The sequence below is a fragment of the Mus caroli genome, chromosome 19, assembly GCF_900094665.2.
Source record: "Mus caroli chromosome 19, CAROLI_EIJ_v1.1, whole genome shotgun sequence".
NCBI lineage: Eukaryota > Metazoa > Chordata > Mammalia > Rodentia > Muridae > Mus > Mus caroli.
The window spans coordinates 21,497,926-21,518,649 of NC_034588.1; the positions used below are offsets into that span (position 1 = coordinate 21,497,926).

The 20,724-nt window shown below is 41.8% G+C and overlaps 1 protein-coding gene across 2 annotated transcripts in view; it reads right to left on the minus strand.

Moving 5' to 3' along the window:
* The window catches only part of Pip5k1b (phosphatidylinositol-4-phosphate 5-kinase type 1 beta), a 240,508-nt gene that overhangs the window by 50,680 nt on the left and 169,104 nt on the right, over positions 1–20,724 (minus strand). For both annotated transcript variants that reach the window (XM_029472656.1, XM_021151691.2), the window contains exons 8-13: positions 13,608–13,819; positions 11,903–11,986; positions 11,720–11,768; positions 8,807–8,891; positions 4,103–4,258; positions 281–425 (exon numbers count right to left, since the gene is read on the minus strand). In XM_029472656.1, coding sequence (XP_029328516.1) covers positions 281–425; positions 4,103–4,258; positions 8,807–8,891; positions 11,720–11,768; positions 11,903–11,986; positions 13,608–13,819 — 731 coding nt within the window. The remainder of the gene's footprint in view (positions 1–280; positions 426–4,102; positions 4,259–8,806; positions 8,892–11,719; positions 11,769–11,902; positions 11,987–13,607; positions 13,820–20,724) is intronic.

A 20,724-nucleotide genomic window follows, 5' to 3' on the forward strand; every position in this document is an offset into this window, starting at 1 on the left:
GGAAAAAGAAGTGTTTTTCTTTAAATGTGTTTCTGCAACAGCAAAAATAAATAAAGCACATGAGGCAGGGACAGGCACATCTGGTTGCTAAGGACACCATCTCTAAGGCACATGAGGCAGGGACAGGCACATCTGGTTGCTAAGGACACCATCTCTAAGGCACATGAGGCAGGGACAGGCACATCTGGTTGCTAGGGACGTCATCTCTAAGGTACTGCTTTAGCCCCTAGGTTGTCTGAGTAACAGCTTGATGGACAAAGCTGGCGGTGCTGAATGTTACCTGTTTGAGTAAAGGGTGGTCCTGTCATGTGGATAGTTTTCGCCGACATATAAGGAAGAAGATGATATTGTGGTCGCTAAGGAAGCAGCTTCAAATAATGATGGAGTGCTGGGTACCAGGTCGGGCCTGTGTCGGGATCCCAGGGCTGGAGGAGTAAAGACAAAGATGCACTCGTGAATCTCAGTAGCACAAGCCTCTTTAGGTCTGTAATAACTTAAATGAGTCAAAAACGTTTATCTCATGTCTCAGGCTGCAAATGAAATTATGAATTAACCGAGCTCTTCTGAAGTACAACAGAAGTGTAAAAATAGCTGCTTGCAAACAGGTTAGACAGAAAGGAAATGACCTTAATTTCCAAAATGGCTTATGGAAATGACATTAGGGATGCTCTTTTAAAAACCTAATAAAGTGATTTACTCTTTCAAAACGATGGCATAAAAACTCCTAGGAGCTTAAGGAGATAATTCGGTGGAGATTAAAAGGATGGCTAGCAGATGCCTGAACATAAAGGACTGCTTTGCCCTCCGTATGAGAGGCAGATTTTAAGGGACATAAACAAGCACTTTAACAAAACAACAGCCAGTGTCATCTCCATCCCACATGAGCCCGCACAGACTTCTGGACACAAACCAGGCCTCTTCTTAACATCTTCTTTTAATAGCAAGCTTGCCCTTTTCAAAGTGAGAAAATTCTTATTTCTATTTAAAATTTTAGGAGTCCAAGGAAGAATTTATGTCATGGCCTTCCACTCTCAGGAATGGTGAACCATCCAGGCTCAGCAATGACCTGGGCCTGGAGCCATCTAGAATCCATACAAATTTCCCCCCTCTCTTTTTGATACAGGGTCTTATTATATAGCCCTGCGTGTCCTGGATCTCACTATATAGACTGAGCTGGTCTGGAACTCAGAGATCTGTCTGTTTCTGCCTTGTGAGTGTTGGGATTAAAGGCATGTGCCACCATTCTTGGCTTCTCCAGATTCCTTATCTTTCACCAAACTGAGCTGAAATAGAGTTAATGAATACAGTACAACCTTGGGGTGTTTCTGACATTGCTAGATACATACAAAAGGTCCCAAGTGATGTATTTTGTGTAAATGGAAAACAGAAAAATGGTCCCAGATGAATTTGAGGTATATGTATGTACGTATGTAACTATCCACCCATCCATTTATTATTTTTATAGTAGTTTGGGATGAATCTATGACCCTACACATGCCCCACAACCAATCTACTTCCAGCCCCTGAATTTTAGATGTGAAGAAGAATATTTGATGAGGTGGAGGAAGAAGCATGGAGGGAAAGTGGAGCAGGAACAGGAAATGCTGAACTGAAGTTTAGATAACATGTAAAAAGTGCCCAAATATGTAAGCAATGGATCCAATAATTCATGTGAAAAAAAATCCCTAAACCCATCCCAGGTGCACATCCCAGGTGTACATCCCAGGTGCACATCCCAGGTGTACATCCCAGGTGCACATCCCAGGTGCACATCCCAGGTGCACATCCCAGGTGTACATNGGTGTACATCCCAGGTGCACATCCCAGGTGTACATCCCAGGTGCACATCCCAGGTGCACATCCCAGGTGCACATCCCAGGTGTACATCCCAGGTGCACATCTCAGGTGCACATCCCATCCCAGGTGGACTACTTCCTCTCTTTCTAGGAATTCTGGGAGCAGTGAAGTATATTTAATTTTACTATAGCTAGTTACTGGGGAGTCTGAGACAGGCTAGTTGTGAGTTCTAGACCAGCCTAAAAACCTAACAAGATTCCCATTTAAAACACAAAAGAAAACAAAAAGTAAAGTATTTGTTAAAACGAGAGTAATTAAAAAAAAAAAACAAACGTTGTTGTCCTATTTCTCAAACTGTGGATACCTATAAGAAATCAGGAAGCCTGCTGAGGTAGAGGCCAACAGAAGGTAGCTTAGAGGACAGAGTGGGCATCTACCAGAAACTGCTGTTGTTAATACAGAAAGGACCTGGTTACTTGTCCTATTGGGGTGACAAAATTAACTGAAAAAAAAAAAAAGCAACTCAGGAAGAGAAGGCCCGTTTATATTTTGGTTCCCAGTTCCAGGGAACCATCCATCATGGTGGGGAGTCACAGCAGTGGAGTGTGAGGTAGCTGGTCATACTCTTCTGCACCCAAGAAGCAGACAGGGACGAATGTGTATGCTTAGCTAGCTTTCTCCCTCTTATGCAGACCAGGATGAAGAAGGCCCAGGGAATGATGCAATTAACCCATTCAAGACACTCTCTCAGAAGTGTGCTCAGATGTTAAACTAGTCTAGACAATTCGCTACAGGTAGGCCTGGAGGTTTGTCTCCTAGGTGACTCTAGAACACACTAAGTTGACAACATCAACCACCCATAGGCAATTCATTAACTCTCTTTGATGTAACTCTAGACATAAGAATATGATAGAGAAATTCAATTTAATATAAGGAGACAAACACTAAAATAGAAGGAGGATAGAAGCAGTGATCTATTCTCAAGACTCTATGGGGAAGAAGGTATCTGCAAGAAGTCTTGAATCTTCTGTAGGAAAACACAATTTAGAGATTCTCCAAAGAATATACTCATTTTAAAAAGTCTACATTTGTTGTGAACCAAATGATCCAAAAGAGCTTGGTATCTTGGTGTGCACCTCTAACCCCAGCATGTGGGAGGCAGAGGCAGTCAGATCTCTGTAAGTTCAAGGCCAGCCTGGTCTACAGAGTGAGTTCCAGGGCTACACACACACACACACACACACAAAACCTGACTAGCCAACCAACCAACAAATAAATAAAAGAACCTGTCTTGAAGAACAAAACAAAACCAACTCACCAACCAACCAACCAAAAAAGATTAAGAAGTAATTGATAGAAATATATAAAACATCACTTCCCCTTATTGGATTAAAATAGAAAATTCAAATTATCAACTCAGTGGATAGATAAAAGTATTTAATAAAATTCAGTACTCTTGTTTTATTAAAAACTTTTTTAATAAAAAACTTTTTGGCATATTAGGAATAAGGAAAAGAAGTCTCTTGGACTGGCAACTGGAAGGAAATACAGCAAGCATCGTTTTAAACAGTGAACCATTAGAAACATTGTTTTAAAATCAGGACTAGGCAAGGCTGCCTAGAGTTACAGCTTCTGTTCACCACTGTATCAGCAGCCCTGGCCAGCAAGCCACGGGGAAAGAAAACGATACAAGGTCTACAGAGCATCATTGTCAAACCTCCAGAACACACAGTTCTTAAAAAAGGCACAAAAAGTCCACATCAATCGCTTTCGGTTTATCCAAGACATTCATGCCAAATGAGCAAGTCTCAACACTTTTTTAAATTTACTAAAGCAGCTCTAAATAAGCTGAAAAGGCTTATTACATTAGTGACATGCGTGTACACACTTATTACATTAGTGACATGCGTGTACACACTTATTACATTAGTGACATACGTGTACACACTTATTACATTAGTGACATGTGTGTACACACTGGTGCATTTGCAGGTGTGTATCTGTACTTCACACACAGAAAAAAACTTAGGAAAACAAATACCAATACGTTACCATTTGTTATCATCAAAAGGTGGATGATAGATGTTTTCTTTAAATATCTTAGCATTACTACTTTTATAATAAATCATACAGCATGCATTGTTTCTATGGCATTTCATAGTTATATAAATTTATTGTACTCTGTGTACTTGTAACATTTTATCTCTTGGAGCAGACAGTCTCTAATTATTCTACTGTGACTTTACACTAATTGTAGAATTTACTAGAATTTTTTTTTCTGCTTTAGAAAGTTACAAGGGTTTACCTTCTTCATCCAGGCTGCTGAAACTCTGTCCTTCAGTTAACAAATCCCGCTTCTCGTCCTTCCATTCCTGGCTGATGGAGGATACAATCTCCTGGGAGGTTGCCTTCAGTGCAGCGATGGAGTTGCAGCGTTTCTTAGAAGGCGAGGCTTTCAGAGCTGGGCAACAAGGATGAGCAATTATAAAGTCAGGCAGAGCAGGGTGGTGTCCCCTTGTAAAGCCAGACACAGTGGGGCATGTCACACTGTAAAGCCAGGCACAGTGGCAGTCACAGAACTGAGAGGGCTGAGGCAAGAGTCCTGGGTTACGCAATAAGATCTTGTTTTAAAACAACCACAGATGCTGGGGCATGGTGGCTCTTGGGAGGCAGAGGCAGAGGCAGGCAGATCTCTGAATCCCTGTCTCAAAATAAACCAAACCAAACCAAACCAAACCAAACCAAACCAAACCAAACCAAACCAAACCAAACAATACAAAGACCCCCTTACCACAGAACTAAAGAAATAAAACTTACCAAGTCAGATTCAGATTTCTACATTTAATATTCTACTTATTAGTTAACCTATTAGAAATGATTTGAGACTAGAAAACCAAGGTCTTATTTCAAATCTATCTACAGCTAGGGAGATCAAAACGTCTGTTTTTGGCTATATTATTTGCTCAGAATGGTTTGATTTTAAGAAAAATATTCTAAAACACACGGGAGTTGGACTTTGTATTTTGAAATAGTCTTATTTGAGGTGAACTTTAATTTTTTTCTTTTTTTGCTAAAGAACGGCCTCTCCTCCTCTTTGTTTTTCTTCTGCTGGCACAGGGCTGGGAGAGTCAGTAAACGCAGACGGTAGTGTGGAGAGTTCTCATGACCCCGGTTTTATTAGTTGGGGAACAGGACTTTCTAAATGTGCCCGTGTTTGATTGTATGTATACTCATATTGCCTGATTTAGCCACATTACTTCTGATTGCTTCTTTGTGATTTTCCCACTGAAATTTCTTTCTTCTTGGTTTTGTAGATGTATAGTTCACTTCCATCTCTATCTGAATGGCATTCTCCAACCCGAGAAGCATGCTGGGAACCTGGGCTAGGGAAAATGCGCTCCCCCATGCCACCATGCCCGCCCGAAGCCTGTGGTTTCAGAGGACTCTTCGGTAGGCACTGCTTGAGTTGTAGTCTGATTTCACCGCTTATATTCCGGCTTCCCTACAGTAACTCTTCTTGGCTGATTATTGCTAGAGAATCTCATTGGAGGAAAGAGGAAAAGACTGAAGCTGAGACCTGTTTGTGCTTCCCCTGAACTCGTTATTGGCAGCAGTCCTTTGGAGGTTTGCTTAAAGGGTGAGCCAGCAGCAAATAGATCAGCCACCGTGCTTAGCTTCGGGACTCTCCTGAGTTTGGATCGCATGGCTCATTAGGGCTTTCTGTGGACAGATTTAACTGGAGAAGGACTCCGGGACTCACAAACAAGGGAAGAACTGAGGGCAATCTCCCCAATTCCAGGGAAGGCTTAGCTCTCTCCCAGGCAGCTTTAGGTTAATATTGTCACTATGATAAAAAAAAAAAGTTTGTGGACTCAGGCTTTAGTCTGGAAGCCAACACTCACATTGCATATCTCAAATTGCTGAAACGTCTGAGGGAGCCTGTCCCTTCTACAGGACTAGAAACAGAGGGCAGAAAAGTGGGTACGCTCCAGGTCACAGGGCTAGAGAGTGAACCACAGGGGCCTTTCTTGTTTTCTCTACTTGGTTAATTGATGGTTGGTTTTCTAGCTTTTAGCATTTCATTTTCTGGTTAAGGTGTGCATGCACATGTATGTGCATGGATGCGTGTATATGTGTATGTGTACACATGCATGCCTGTGTGTGTGTGTGTGCATGCATGTATATCTGTGTGAATGTAGAGGAGACTTTGGATGTTCAAACAACTAATGTTGCCATTCCTCTTGGCTGCTCACAATTGATTTTAAATGATAATTAAGTGGCCAAGGAAGCTGGCTTTCCTTTGCTCTGTTTTCTGTTGAGCAACGCTCACTTTTTCTTTCCAGGGAGAAGTGATTATCTCCACACTGGTGCCTGCTGGCACACTCCCCCTGCTTTTGTTAATCTTTTATGAACTGTGACACATTCCCGTTCTTTGCTATGGTAGCTTTCGATTTCTAAGTCAGAGAATATGAGTCGTGGTTTGAGGACTGCAGGGGGTCCCTAACACCTCAGAGGAGTTACAAGGTTGAACTACTTCTATAAGAATACTAAGGCCTTGGGAGTTCTTCAGAGGTTTAGTGAAGTGTGCTGTCATCATGGGCTGAATTCGGAGATAGATGCAAGACTTCAGCTAGTCTCAACTAAGAGAGACACTTAGAGCTCTGACTCCCTCTTCTGGCCTCTGTGGGCACTGCATGCACATGGCGCACATAAACACAGGCAGGCGAACACTCATACACATTAAATAGAAACAATTCATCTTTTTCTTTTTAAATAAGACTTATTACATTAAAAGCAGAAGTCAGAGATTGGGAAAGCCTGTAATACATGCTGTATTTTTTGGAACCAAAGAAGCTATTGATAAACTGGTACCATAGTACCAGTTTATATAGTACTGTATTAAGGAAAGAAAAACAAAACAAAACAACCCCCCCCAAAAAAAACTCCAACCAACCAACCAATCAACCAAAAAAACCCCAGCTACCAAAGTGAGGAGGTTCCAGGAGGAGGCTCTTCCAGAACTGGATGCGTGTGTAGGGCCATGTCCTTTTAAAACTTTATATAGTACTGGCTTGGTGGGAAGAGAGGCAGAAAATCTTGGAGAATATGAGCCACAAGCCTGAACACCAGAGACTTGCAGTCTGAATAAACACTACTTTATGGCTCATCTTACTTAGGTCAGGAAAACCTTGGGCAGAAAATGTAATTTATTGGGTGATCTCAATTTGACAATAAATTTTAAGATGCCATTGAGACAGCCAATTGTATATAAAAACTGGTCTCAGAACAATAAGGTGAAGATTTATATAAACATAGAGCTTATGTGAATCATCTGGAAAAATGATAAACACCCAACATACATGGTCAAATATTACGTAGCCTAATTCTCAAGGGAATTATAAGTGGCTGACAAACCATGAGAAATGCTTGAACTTAACCAGTACTTGAGAAAATAAAACTACCAAGTAACATTTTCTACGTATCAGAACGGCATAATTTAAAAAGCCTACAGCAGGCTGAGGGCTGCCTCTGGTTTCTCTGTAGTGATGTATATTTAATATCCTACTTTGACATTTTGAACTCTATCCCAAGTAAATAATCCCAATTTAGACACAACATTTATTTGAAACTATGTTCATAAAAATATTAGCTAGAAATAGGAAAAGGAGAAATGATGTAAATGCCCCAAACTGAGTGGCTAGAAGGTTATGGCACACCCTTGTAATTTTCATGTTGCATTTCAGTTCCAAATGATGTTTAGAATATTCCAGGATCTGAGAAACTAATTATAGTCATACGCAAAACCCAGAGGGTGGAGCCTAAAAGGAGTCACCATTGTGCTGTATGTGTGGTGCCAAGTCAAACCCTGCATACAGCAATCTCCAGTCCCGTGCTTTGTTGGACACCAGCTTTTTAGAAATGCACAAAGCACTTAAAAAAGTCCAGGAGGAAGTACGCCAACATCTTTGTACTAGGCGGGTCTGGGCAGAGGGCTTTTAAGTAATGATCAGAGTTTCCTTTGGATTTTCAAACTGCAGCAAATATTGTAAGAAAAAAAATTATGATTACTAACGTCATGATTTTGGGGCTGACTAACTCATTGTGATTTGTGTTATAAAGCCAGGCAGTGGTGGCACATGCCTTTAATCCCAGCACTTGGGAGGCAGAGGCAGGCAGATTTCTGAGTTCGAGGCCAGCCTGGTCTATGCACATAGAAAGTTCCCCATAAGTATAAAGATAAATAAGATACCAGCAATCCATACACACTTTGATTCAAAATAATTATTATTAGCTTTGGGCTTAGTTTGTTCTATTTATTTAATTACTTACGGTTTGAACAGAATACTGGTTTAAGAACTTTCTCCTTTTTGAGGAGGAGATCTTTTCTTGCAGGCTGGGGACCAGTCTGGGGTCCCTGTGCATGCTGGGAAGTGCCACATCTGAGCTAAATCTATATGGGCTTTCTTTAAGCTATTGGTGCCAATGGCTACATATAAGTAAATCTGTATTTTAACAGCATAACTGTATATAGTATGTGTGTGAGCATATGGAGACCTAAGGGTGGATGTTGTGTGTCTTCCTCAATTCCTCTCCATTATGTGTATGTATGCATGCATGTATGTACGTATGTATGTATTCTGAGAAAGGATCTCCCATTGAACATGGTGCTGATGGACTGGCCAGCAAGCTCCAGCAATCTCTCTATCTATCCCTCACCAGTGCAGAGCTTATACTGAATTGCACACGGGAGTTAAGGGTCTGATCTTGGGTCCTCCTTTCATATCACTTCACTGACTGAGCATCTCCACAACCTCAGCTTGTGTTTTCTTTTAATATAAAAATGGGCTAATAATTATGGCATCATTAAATCATGACATTTAACCGTAATGAGTCATTGCTACCGCTTCAGTAAGAAAAAAAAACCCCATTGTTTTCCAACAAAACTTTCCACAGATATATGGTGACATCAGTCACAAGTGCTACACACAAGAAACTTTAATAACCTTACCTTGAATTTTCTTGAAAACTCGGGAATTCATAAACTTTAAAAATCTATCTGCATAAAAACTTGGTCTATGAACTGAAACGGTGTCCTGGAAAATAGAAAGAGAAATGACAGGTTCACCTCTTGGAAAAAGGCTGTGTTAGTCAAGGTCTGAAATAAAGCATGGCAAGGAATCAGAAAGACTGGCTAAGGGCAGTCGACAAGACGCAGTCAGAGTACAGAGTCTATGTTCTCAGCACAAAATGGAGCATGAAGGGACAGCGGAGACAGCCAAAGGACTGTGACCCATAAGTGAAAATTGCCCGTCCTGTCAACACCACCAGGTCACGGGAGGAACTCATGTGCTCTAACAGACAACTAGCAATCCACGTGCCATCCTGGATGAAGTGTGGCACTTGTGGTGAATACACCATTTAAATGGGGTATCTGTACTTGTACTTTTAGCTAGGAACATTGGCAACTTTGCAAGGGCCAGATGAGAAGTACGCAGTTCCTGGTTACACTGGAAAGAACAGAAACACACAGAGCATCCCTAGCGAAAGAGTGACATTTAAATCAGTGCAGTTTCATCACTAGGTAACAAGGCAAGAAGACTGCCTGAGGTCCCACGGTGCTAGCTACTGACCACACAGGGCTGGACTGAATTAAAGGGTCAGGTTCCTCTTGTGGTTGGCAGGAGACCTTAGGACTGACAGGTTGTTTTATTATAACCCAGAGAACAGCCTGGATAAAGGAGCGGGTTCTCTACGTTCATCTGGCAGATGCTCTGGTTTTGAATGTAGGTTTCTGGAACACAACAGTGAGATTTCTAAAGGTCAAATATGGACACTGTGAAGGGTCTGCTGTGGGGTTCAAGGAGTCCTGAGCCAGAAGTCAGGAGACCTGCATCTGGGGTGCAGCCTGTGTGTGACACTGGGAAGAGCCAGTGTCTCAGGGCTTTTCTATCTATGACCTTACTATCCCATGAATCGATTCTAATTAGAAACATCCTGTTAGATGTTTCTAATCCTAACTGGAAACACCTGCAACATCGATGAACACACTGTCCTATGAATCGATGCGCTCCGAGTTAGAAACACCTGTAATTCTGCAATGGGTGGTTAAAAGGGCGTAGTTCTCCAGTCACACTAGGGAGGCTGAGCAGACCCCTGGGGAGCTGGAGATGCGGCTAGACTTTGGTTTCTGCTGTGACGTGTGCTCTTCCTATGGTACTGGAAGCTTCCATCCATGTGGAGAGTTTCTCACAGCAGGTGCTATGACTTAGAAGTAAAGCGAATCCACGTCTGACCGCACTCAGCCCTGGACTATAATGGGCCTCCATTATTGTTATCTTTGGTCTGAAAAACCCCAGTCTAAATAAGAAACAAAGTTGCAAACAAATGAAAATAAGTCTTGGTTATTGTTTAAAGTTGTTACGTATAATTTCTTATGGTCAAACTAAAGATCAGAAGACGTGCTTACAATGCTAACTTGAGACTAAGTCATAAACCTGGTAATGGTGTAAAAGTGTCTTTGAAAACACCAAGTGACCTTAGGGTACTGCATTCAAGAATTGTGAGGTTCTCTTTCTTAGCTGGGAGACCTAAAATTAACCGACCTTGATTTTTTTCATAAGAGGAATCCTTCATATGACTGGGCCTGTGGCTGATTCTTAGAAACAACTCTGTGAGCTTATAATTTCATGTTACATTCTGATGGAAGCCAGTCACCAGCCTATAGTTCTTTTCATGCTGAAAGGTTATTAACAATTTTCCACAGGATTGAAAAATGCATATTCCTTTCCAGAAAGGAGAACACAATCTATCATTTATCTTCTTTCAAAGCAGTGTGTCTGGTCCCATCTTAAAGAGAAATGTGCCATCAAGTCTTTGACTGTTAGAGTCTGAAGATTCATAGTCAGTTATTAACTGAGAGAGGCTCAGGTCTGTCAGCAGCAGAGGGTTCAAATTCAACATCTAGATATGAGTGTGTATGTATGAGAGAGGAGTGAGGAGGGAGTTTGCCATCTCTAGCTGATGTTTTTATTCACCTGACATTTTCTTGCCAATCAGCATATATGAAAAAATATATATGTATATATATTAATGTGTATATATACATATATATATTAATGTATACACACACACACATATATATATGTTTATAACATGGACTAAAGAGATGGCTCAGTGGTTAAGAACATACACTGCTCTTGCAGGGCATCCAAGACTGGTTCCCAGCACCCACATCAGGTAGGTGCTGTAACCCCAGCTCTGGGGATCTGATGCTCTGACCTCCATGGCACAGACACTCAGGTGACATACGCTTACATCCACATATGCAAATATACAGATAATTAAAAAGAATAAAATAAATCCTTTAAAAAGTTCACTGCATTTGTAAATACATTCCATGTTTGTATTTTTCACCCTCTATGACCTTGTCATGTGTTAGACATTGAGCTGCACATTAACATGCAATCTCCCACACACACTCACAGCAGGTAGGCACTGGACCCTCAGTGATGAGAAAACTGGTTGCTTTCTCATGTGGCCAGTCAAGTAGGACACTGGTTCAAATCCAGGGCTGTTCACCATCATAGTCAGGGCTCAACAGTCTTCTTTAGCCCAGTTTTCATTTCAAAGACCCCCCATCTTCTCAAAGCCTTTGAAAAAGCCCCTCTACCTCACAAAGGCAACCTTTGTATTCCACAGAGAAGCAACCACAGTTTTGCCTTCCTGACATCGACCTGGCTGCTGTGCTGGACGTCACTTATTTCAACAGCTGTTCAAGTTTATGTGGTCTCGTTCTCAGACTCAAACCAACATCCCAGCCTCAGACTCTGAGCACGCAAAGCTCTCTGCTCTCCTCTGAGTCCAATGACAGCCCCAGCTGGACTAGAAATGCCTCCAGTTTAACAAAGCATAGGTCACTCACCCCGTCATAAACAAGGGCTTTCCAGGAATGTTCTAACTTCTTCATTAGCCTAAAAAGTAAACAGACGGAGAAAAGACCACTGAGAATGTAAAACTGTCCTCATTCTGTAAATTTTCAGAAGGAAAAATAAATGTTTTGATTACTTTTTGAAATAATGAAAGCCCACGTCCCCCGATGTCTCACCTATATGATTGGAGGATGTCAATAATGCCCATGAATAGAAGCAGCTTCTCTCCCTTATGGCTTTTAGCTGGAATGCCTCCCATTCTGTGGGTAGAGCAAAGTGGGAGGATACTTTATAACATGAGTACAGAGAGCTAAATTCTTTACTAATTACACACTGAAAACATTAAGCATTCTAGACTACCTCTTCCTTTATTGCCACAAGTTTTCATCACTTTAACGGATAATGACTCCAGAGCTGTCAAATCTGTGATAACTCGGGTGGAAAGAAGGTAATTACAAAACCGCTTTGAATTAGGAGCAAAGAAGGATTTTTCGAGCAGTATGAAATATTGCTTTTTAAAAAAGGCAATATGAGGGCCGGAGAGAAGGCTCAGTGGTTAAGGGCACTGAATGTTCTTCCAGAGGTCCTGAGTTCAATCCCCAGAAACCACATGGTGGATCACAACCATCTGTAATTGGATCTGATGACCTCTTTTGGGGTGTCTGAAGACAGCTACAGTGTACTCATTCTTGGCTATGTAGAAAGTTTAAAGTCAGCCTGCATGAAACCATGACTTAATATATATATATATATATATATATATATATATATATATACACACACACACACACACATATACATATTTGGTCTAAAGATGTGGTATGGTGGTGTACACCTTTAATCCTAGCACTGGGGAGACAGAGTTTGAGGCCAGTCTGGTCTGCACAGTGAGTTCCGAGATAGTCAGAGTTACATAGTAGAGAGATCTTGTCTCAAAACAACAACAACAAAGAAAAATATATAGAAGAAAATTTGTAAAATTAATTCTTGAGCTATGTTTCTGCAGGGCGTGTGTGTATGTGTGTATTATTCTGAAGAGATCATTGGATTTAGCAGTTTTACAGCTTGAACATTACACTTTCTAAGGTGGAATCTTTCCTCACATCAACGGCAATGTGATTAATAGTTGTGCAGCATTTCATGATATGGATATAGAAGAATTTGTTCAACGGGTTGTTGACTATTTAGATGGAATCGCAAGCAAAGATATGAACAAAGACAAACTATGTGTTGATATCCTTTATGAAAGACAAATGTGCACCTGGCTTAGTCACTGCCCGAGAATCCTGGAAAGCAGGCGATGACGGCCTTAGGAAACACTCTCGTTTGTCTCCTTGTTCAGCAAGTTCACATGTAATGAGTCAACTATTTCAACAACCTTTAGCGGCTGTAATGGTTTCTACTGTCAAATATGCACTCTGCCTATGCAAATGAAGCCTGCAGTTACTAACACATCTGTCTGAGGAGAGAGCCAACATCTGCCAGGGTGAGAGGTAAGCGCAACAGAATCCCGTTGCACAGGTAAAAAGCTCTGAAGTGCCGACGTCATTGCTACCAGGTGCTTAGTTAACTGCTTGCTTATTCAAATCTAGAGTCCATTTCTTTCCTCTTCTGGCAGATGTTTTGAATGTGTAACAAATGAGGGGGGAAAAAAAGAGAAACTATGTAAAACCAGAAACCATGTGGGTGAAAGATTGATATAAACTTGAGAAATTACCGCTCCTCTAGTCCTTAGCGATAATAAATAAATAAATACAAAGGAAGCTGGTTTTAGTCATTTATCTCCAACCAGGAATCTATCCCAGAGTGCCATAAGGTGATTGGATTAACTACTGCGTGACTGGGGTAACCGAATCAGGATAGGGGTGTGGCAGCACTTACGTGTCTGGATTCTCTGCAATGATCCCATCTGCAGACTTGCCTGGACCCTGGATGGATTCCATGGCTGTGGAGTAGAGGACTTTCTGCATCCCCGGCCGCTTTGCATCAGGTGCGTTTTGGAGGGGCTCCTCTTCTTTGTCTTTGAGGGAATGGTCCAAGATGTGGATACCCAGCAAAAGGCTGTAGTCCATGATCTTGAAGCTTTCCAGAACCTGAAGAAGGAAAAGATCCAGGAGGTCAGTCAACTCAAAGAGCCCGCCTATAAGTCCATGTGCTCTGGGAGAGCACACAGGCCACACCCTGTCCACTGAGAGGCACGTAGGCAAAACAGCAAAGCCAAAACACTCCTAGTTACTGGGGGCTACTACAACAGGGACTGCTGTGGTGGTGGGAGCATGACATGTCTATGCAAAGTTAAAGGAAGCAACCTCCACATATGGTTCACTAACAGCATTTATTGAATGCTTTTCACACTTTGGGTGCCATGGTCCTCTCTTGGATTCAACCCTCACAATGGCCCCATGAGCTGGGTACTGCTGCTGTCTCTGTTAGGCAGACGAAAAACATGGAGATGGAAGATGGAAAAATCAGCTCAGTCAACAGACAGCCCATCAGTGACAGATCCACGGGGCAGACTCTGTCACTCACACTCCTAATCAGCAGGAGAACAGAGAACCCATAAGCCAGTCTCCTAAGTGCCTACGCCCTGCCAAGCACTTTGATTTGCCTGGTTTTATTCTCCACATCTGAATCTTGCTGAGTTTAGTGATGGCCCTTTTTCCAAGCCCATCTTTCAGAGTTGCCAATCTTTTCCCCAAAGTGGGTTCTTTTCCTGTGTGAACATTCTCCTTCTCTCCTAGTGTGAGTGAGTTCTCCAGACCTCAGACTGTTGGAATACCTGTCACTTTCACACAAAGCTGTTCAGGAAATGAAAACACGAAGACCTGAACCTGGCCCTTAACCAATGCTAGATTAAAATTCCAGAATTCTGCATGCTACTCATTTTCTAAGTGTCTTTCTTTTTAAAAATTTAGATCTCCTTTTATGTACAGTGGTGTTCTGCCTCCATGTAGGTCTGTGTGAGGGTGTCAGATACTCTGGAACTTGAGTTACAGGCAGTTGTGAGCTGCCGTTTGGGTGTTGGGAATTGAACCCTGGTTCTTTGGAAGGGTAGCCAGTGTTCTTAACTGTTGAGCCATCTCTCTAGCCCCCAGCCTGAATATTTTTAGAGCAGAAAGTCATGCTATTTGAAGGAGGGGGTTGGATGGGAGGGAGAATACTTATAGATGCAACATCATGGAGGCTAAGTAAGAAAGGTTTCATGAAGTAGGACACGTGTAGTCTTTGACATATGCCGGTTCCTGGGTCTCAGTCATCTTTGCCATTAATGGTGAGCACATAACAGATTGTAAACAAGGGTCAATTATTCCAGAGAATTCACCCTTTTGTTTATTTATTTTTTGAATAGCAAGTACCAGGGATGTAACAGAGCCTTGTGAATATTACCTAAGCATGCTATCCCTGAGCTAGAGCCAGAGACTCACCCTTCATCCTTTGAGATGCCCAAGTTATATTTTTAGAGTGCAGACAGACAACAGTTGAGAGTAGAATCATAATATTTGAGAGGCCTGGGACATAGACATTATATTTCCAGAGATCTGGGTATGACTTTATAGTCATGCTGAACCTGCCTCCCCTAACTAACTGAAGCAGGGTGATGTCACGATGGAGGAGGAAGTTGGAGAGCCAGGTGATAGTGCAGATCACTGGCCCAGGGCAGTCAGTTCTCCATGGAGGCATGCCACTGTGGCCTGGCCCTTCCACAGAGCAACGAACACCATGGGAAACAAGACTGCTCTGTGTCAGGGCATCCAGGGCTCAGCCTCTGAAAAGAAATGCTAACACAGGCTAGATGTCCTTCACACAGAAACAAAGGGTATAGAGGGCCTCAACCCTGATTCTCAACCACCCTGAAATTATGGCTTGGGAACAGGTCCCCACCCAGACAACCCAATGTCAGACAATGCTGAGTTTTCTGCTCATATTCATCAGAACTAGAACTTCCTTCTTAGAGATTTTGTTGGTTAAGGAGTTGGGGCTAAAGAACCTAAGTCCTGTGACCCTAGGTGGGTCTCCTTATCCATAAAATTGTGACGATAACATTGCCTGTTACGCATGCGCTTGAGGAAATTAGATACGGCAACACAGAGAAGTAAGGGCCCGGGAAAATTTCTCACATAAAGTAACCACTCAGTTAACTGCTCTGGATGCTCATTATGATGATTCATTGGGACCCATAACTTGTACTAGTTTGAGAAAATACACATGTCACTAGAAACGACCACCTACGGAGTTCCAATTCTGAAAACAAAGATTCATTAAAAGTCCAACAAAATTTCAAGTGCATTCTGGCCTGCTCGTGGTGTGGGTTGGGTGGGGGCAGGATTTCTTTAAAAGCTGTGGGTTTTGTTGTTGTTTTTAATCACGTTTTTGGGATTTGCACCAATTAAGGACCAAACAGTTTTCATTCACATCCTCCCAGTCCTTTCAATAAAGGAACTGACTTCTCTGCCAGCAGCGGAACACGCATGAGCATTGATAGTGAGCAATGTCTACAGCCCCAGTCCACTCCATCATGCAGGTACATATTTATCTCCAGGACGTCTGTCTGATGTCACTGTGACTGGTGGCTTCTGTACATTTACTATTCCAAACACAGGCGACCATAGAAACACAGGCACCTCTTCGTCTAGCTTGGGCAGGACTTTTATACTCCGCCACTGAGAACGGAAGCAGATCCTTCCCAGAGGTACGAAAAATGGGGATCAGATTGGAATTCGACAAGGCTTTTTGCTGACAAAGTGTGATGTTTCCTTCTCTACCAAGAACCATTCAAAGTCAGAAATATAACTGGAACACATACTAAAAGTACAGAGGAGTATGTCAGCAGGCTCGGTAAGAGACCGTGGTTCTTGAAAGAGGTTGGAGCAGCAGAACAACAAATGGTCTGCCTGATGAGGACGATGTTGCTAAGTCAGCCCCTCAGAGCACAGCACTAGATTCCGTGTGTGCAACTCGGGCCAAGTTTAGCTACCACCTTCCTATAAGAGATTCCTAAGTTGTTATCTTTGGCTTGTTCTTATTCCTCAACTGTAGCCCGAGATTATTCCCAGCAGCCTCTGGGTATTTCAAAGCTTCTAAACAATGCAGTTTGTAACTTTAAACTCCTATTTTGTCCCAAAGCAGTTCTTTCCCCTCACTTCCCTCTCTCACTTGAAATCACTGTAATGTAAATCCTGGATGCCTTTCCTTTCATTAGCTGCCCAGTCCTGCAGCTGGTGTTATCAAAACATCCCTCTTTCTAATCATCCCATTCCAGCTTCCTTTTGGGTAGGCTCAGTGACCTACTGCCGCGATAGGTCACATTACATCCCTACCCCTCCAGACTTGCCACTACTTGGTGGTCAGGCCCCAGTTTCACATCAAAGGTCTTTACTGTTAAGGTCACCATCCTGTCTCCTTCTTAGACACCAGCCTAGATTCACCTCCCAGGCTATTTAAATGCCTGAGTTACTCTTAAGATTCCTTCGAAGATGGAAGCCCTGGTGGTTTTCTGTTTAGAAACATCTGTTTCTTCTACAGATGTTTTAGTTTCTCAACTCAGAGGGGATTTTTGCAACGTAACTCGTACGATAATTTTTTTTTTTTTTTTTTTGAGACAGGGTTTCTCTGTATAGCCCTGGCTGTCCTGGAACTCACTTTGTAGACCAGGCTGGCCTCGAACTCAGAAATGTGCCTGCCTCTGTCTCCCAAGTGCTGGGATTAAAGGCGTGCGCCACCACGCCCGGCTCGTACAGTAATTCTATGAAAACTATATCATGAACTGTTGGGAACAAACTTTCCCTCTGAAGCCTCAAACGTGTTATGTGTCTCTTTGTGCCTCAAAGCTCGAGCCCAGGTTGTACCTGCAGTTTTTCATATCAAAAGAAGGCGCTGGGCTCACCAAAGGCTTGTTCTACTCCAGGCTTCCTGCTGTGGAAGGAATGTAGATTGGTCATGTTGGCATGTCTACAAGCAATATAAAGGAAAACATTCAGCAGCGATCCCATCTCTAACACCACACTTCTGTTACGTAAGTACTAGCACTCGGGCCTCGTGATTACCGTGCCTGTGCAAAAATTCTGGTACTCAAAACATTTACTGTGGTTGTGTGTTGTGTTTTCAGGAAAACAAAGATAAAAGTTCCCAGTGTTTTCAAAGCTACTTACATCATGAGCATTTTGTTTACGCTGTTCCAAGGGAAAATGAAGATGATATTTGAAAACACTGCCATTTACTGTTTAGTGTGCACACAACTAAATGGCAGATAAAAGGGAGGCTGTTTTGCTGTAAACGAGGCTGGGTTTCAGGTTGGGAAGCCCATCCCATTGTTCCTTGGGAAGCCTGTCATAGGCTTGGTTAAGGGTGGACTCCTTCATCACTCATGAACATTTGGTACCGGCTCTAAAATGGAGGCTGAATTGTGTAATACATTAAATTAAATTCAGAAATAATTAGAGATTTGGATTCTGCCTATTTGATGTTTGACTTATTATTTTAATGTAATACTAAAAATTTAATATAATTTTAAATGTATGATATGGCATCAAGTTGGTTTTTTTTGAAATTAAAATATAATTATAGCATGTCCCCTCTTCCCTCTCCTTTCCCAGTCCTGTCCCATGTCTCCCCCTCTTGGACCCTCTCAAATTCATGGCCTTGTTTTCTTTAATTTAAAAAGGGTGTCTTCTTTAACATTCGGAGAATCATATTGAAATATGTATCAATAAAAGGGTATAGCCTGGCGGTGGTGGCGCACGCCTTTAATCCCAGCACTTGGGAGGCAGAGGCAGGTGGATTTCTGAGTTGGAGGCCAGCCTGGTCTACAAAGTGAGTTCTAGGACAGCCAGGGCTACACAGAGAAACCCTGTCTCAAACAAACAAACAAACAAAAAAGGATATGATGGCTGGGATGTGCTTTAAATTGTATAAGAAGAAAAAAAAAGAAAAAGAAAGAAAGAAAGAAAGAAGGAAAGAAAGAAAGAAAGAAAGAGAGAAAGAGAGAGAGAAAGAAAGAAGAAAGAAGAGGGAGAGAGGAAGGGAGGGAGGAGAAAGAGAGAGAGAGAGAAAGTGAGAGAGAGAGAGAGCACGAGCAAACAAGCAAGATTGATTTTGACACATGGTGGTGGTAAAGCACACCTTTAATCCCAGCATTTTGGAGGCAGGTAGGCAGATCTCTGTGAGTTTGGGGCTAGCCTGGTTTATAGAGTGAGTTCCAGGACAGCTAGGACTATACACACTTGCGAGTGCAGGTACAGGCGCGCACACACACACACGCCCATGCTTGCAGAACATACATATCTACACATATATGTATGAGACATATATACACACATTGTAGCATTCTACACACTTTTATGTATGCTATACCTTTTCAAAAATAAAGTTTCATGTACTTCCTGGAGTGCCTTAAATGGCATGCATTTTGATATTTGGCTACACACTACCTAGCTTGCCACTGCTCAGCCACTGATGGCTAGCGAAGAGACCTATGAAGACATGGATCAGACCAGGGGACAGAAACCACAGTGGGCCGAGCAGGAGGCTGGCTCATGCTCTGTGTTCCTCTCAACTGTGCATTCTCTGTCCGAAGAGCAAACTAACAAACAGCAAAATGTGGAGCAGATGGGGAGATTCAATGAGGCCTCTGAGTAATTTTCTAGTTGGTCACCAAATAAGGATTCAATAACTAGTACAAAATATCCGTAGTAATCCAATAAGACAAGTAAATTCAAAACGGTATCCTGGAGGCTTTATGTAAATAGTCATCCATGGAATTGACTGATTTGAGGATAAACCGGATCCAGCGGCCCACTATTCCTTGCCAAGTCAGCCCCTCTGAGAAAAGCACTAGAGAGTAGGTGTACGTGCAAGTCCAGTTAGAGCTGAATGCTGTCTTGTTTTATTTAACTTAATTTCCTCAATAAAGCTCAGAGTGTTCTTTGTTAATGTAATAAAGAGAAAATACAGACTTATAATTTTAGCTAGCAAATCAAAATGGATTAAATATTAAACCCTTAACCTAGTTCTAGAACGAGCGCTTTCTGTACTGCATCATGCAGGGATTCAGAACGCTGGACCATGCAGGACTCATTGTACAAAGGCAACTTCTTGTTTTTCTTTTCTCTTAAAAAGCTTGAAGTAATAGAATTATGTTCTATGCTTTAGAAGCAATGATCCATCACCCAAGATTTTTACATGCATGCATGTATGTCTATCAGCAATGTATATGTAAGTATGTATGTATCTCTATCTAATAATCTGCCTATCTATGTATCTATCTATATATCTATGCATCTATGTATCTATCTATATATCTATGCATCTATGTATCTATCTATATATCTATGCATCTATGTATCTATGTATGTATCTATCTATGTATGTATCTATGAATCTATCTATCTATCTACTATGTATCTATGTATGTATGTATGTATGTATGTATGTATGTATGTATCTATCTATCTATCATCTATCCTTCTCTGTGTGAATACGTTTGTTCTAAAACATAGTCTATGTGGTCAAGGCTGACTTTGAACTTAAAATCCTCGTGTCTCAGTCTCATTTAAATTTCTCTGTGACATGCTATTTAAAGTCACAAGCAGCTACACATATGATGATGATGATAATGATGGCCACACTTCAGTTCTTCAATAGGATGAGGAAGTAATTTCTCAGGTCTGGGGCAGGTTTCTCCTCCCCCAGCCCCCAGTTTCCTTTTTCTACTTTTTCTGTAGATTTTTTTTAAAGTTTGCATTTGAATGAAAGGGAGGGTTATAAAAATTAGAACTAGGGCAACCCTTCAGTTTCTGTAGCTAATGAGCATTTTCAACAGCTGCTTACACAGGACTCACTGTCACAGAACTAGCTCCCAACTGTTCCCTGTAACTGTGTCACATCTCAGAGAGAAGTCTCGTTTAAATGCTTGTAAGATATCCTGGTCACAAATGCTGCAAGAGTTGGCAATGTGTCAACCAGTTTTTATTATGCTTTTCATTAAGCTTTAAAAACTAAA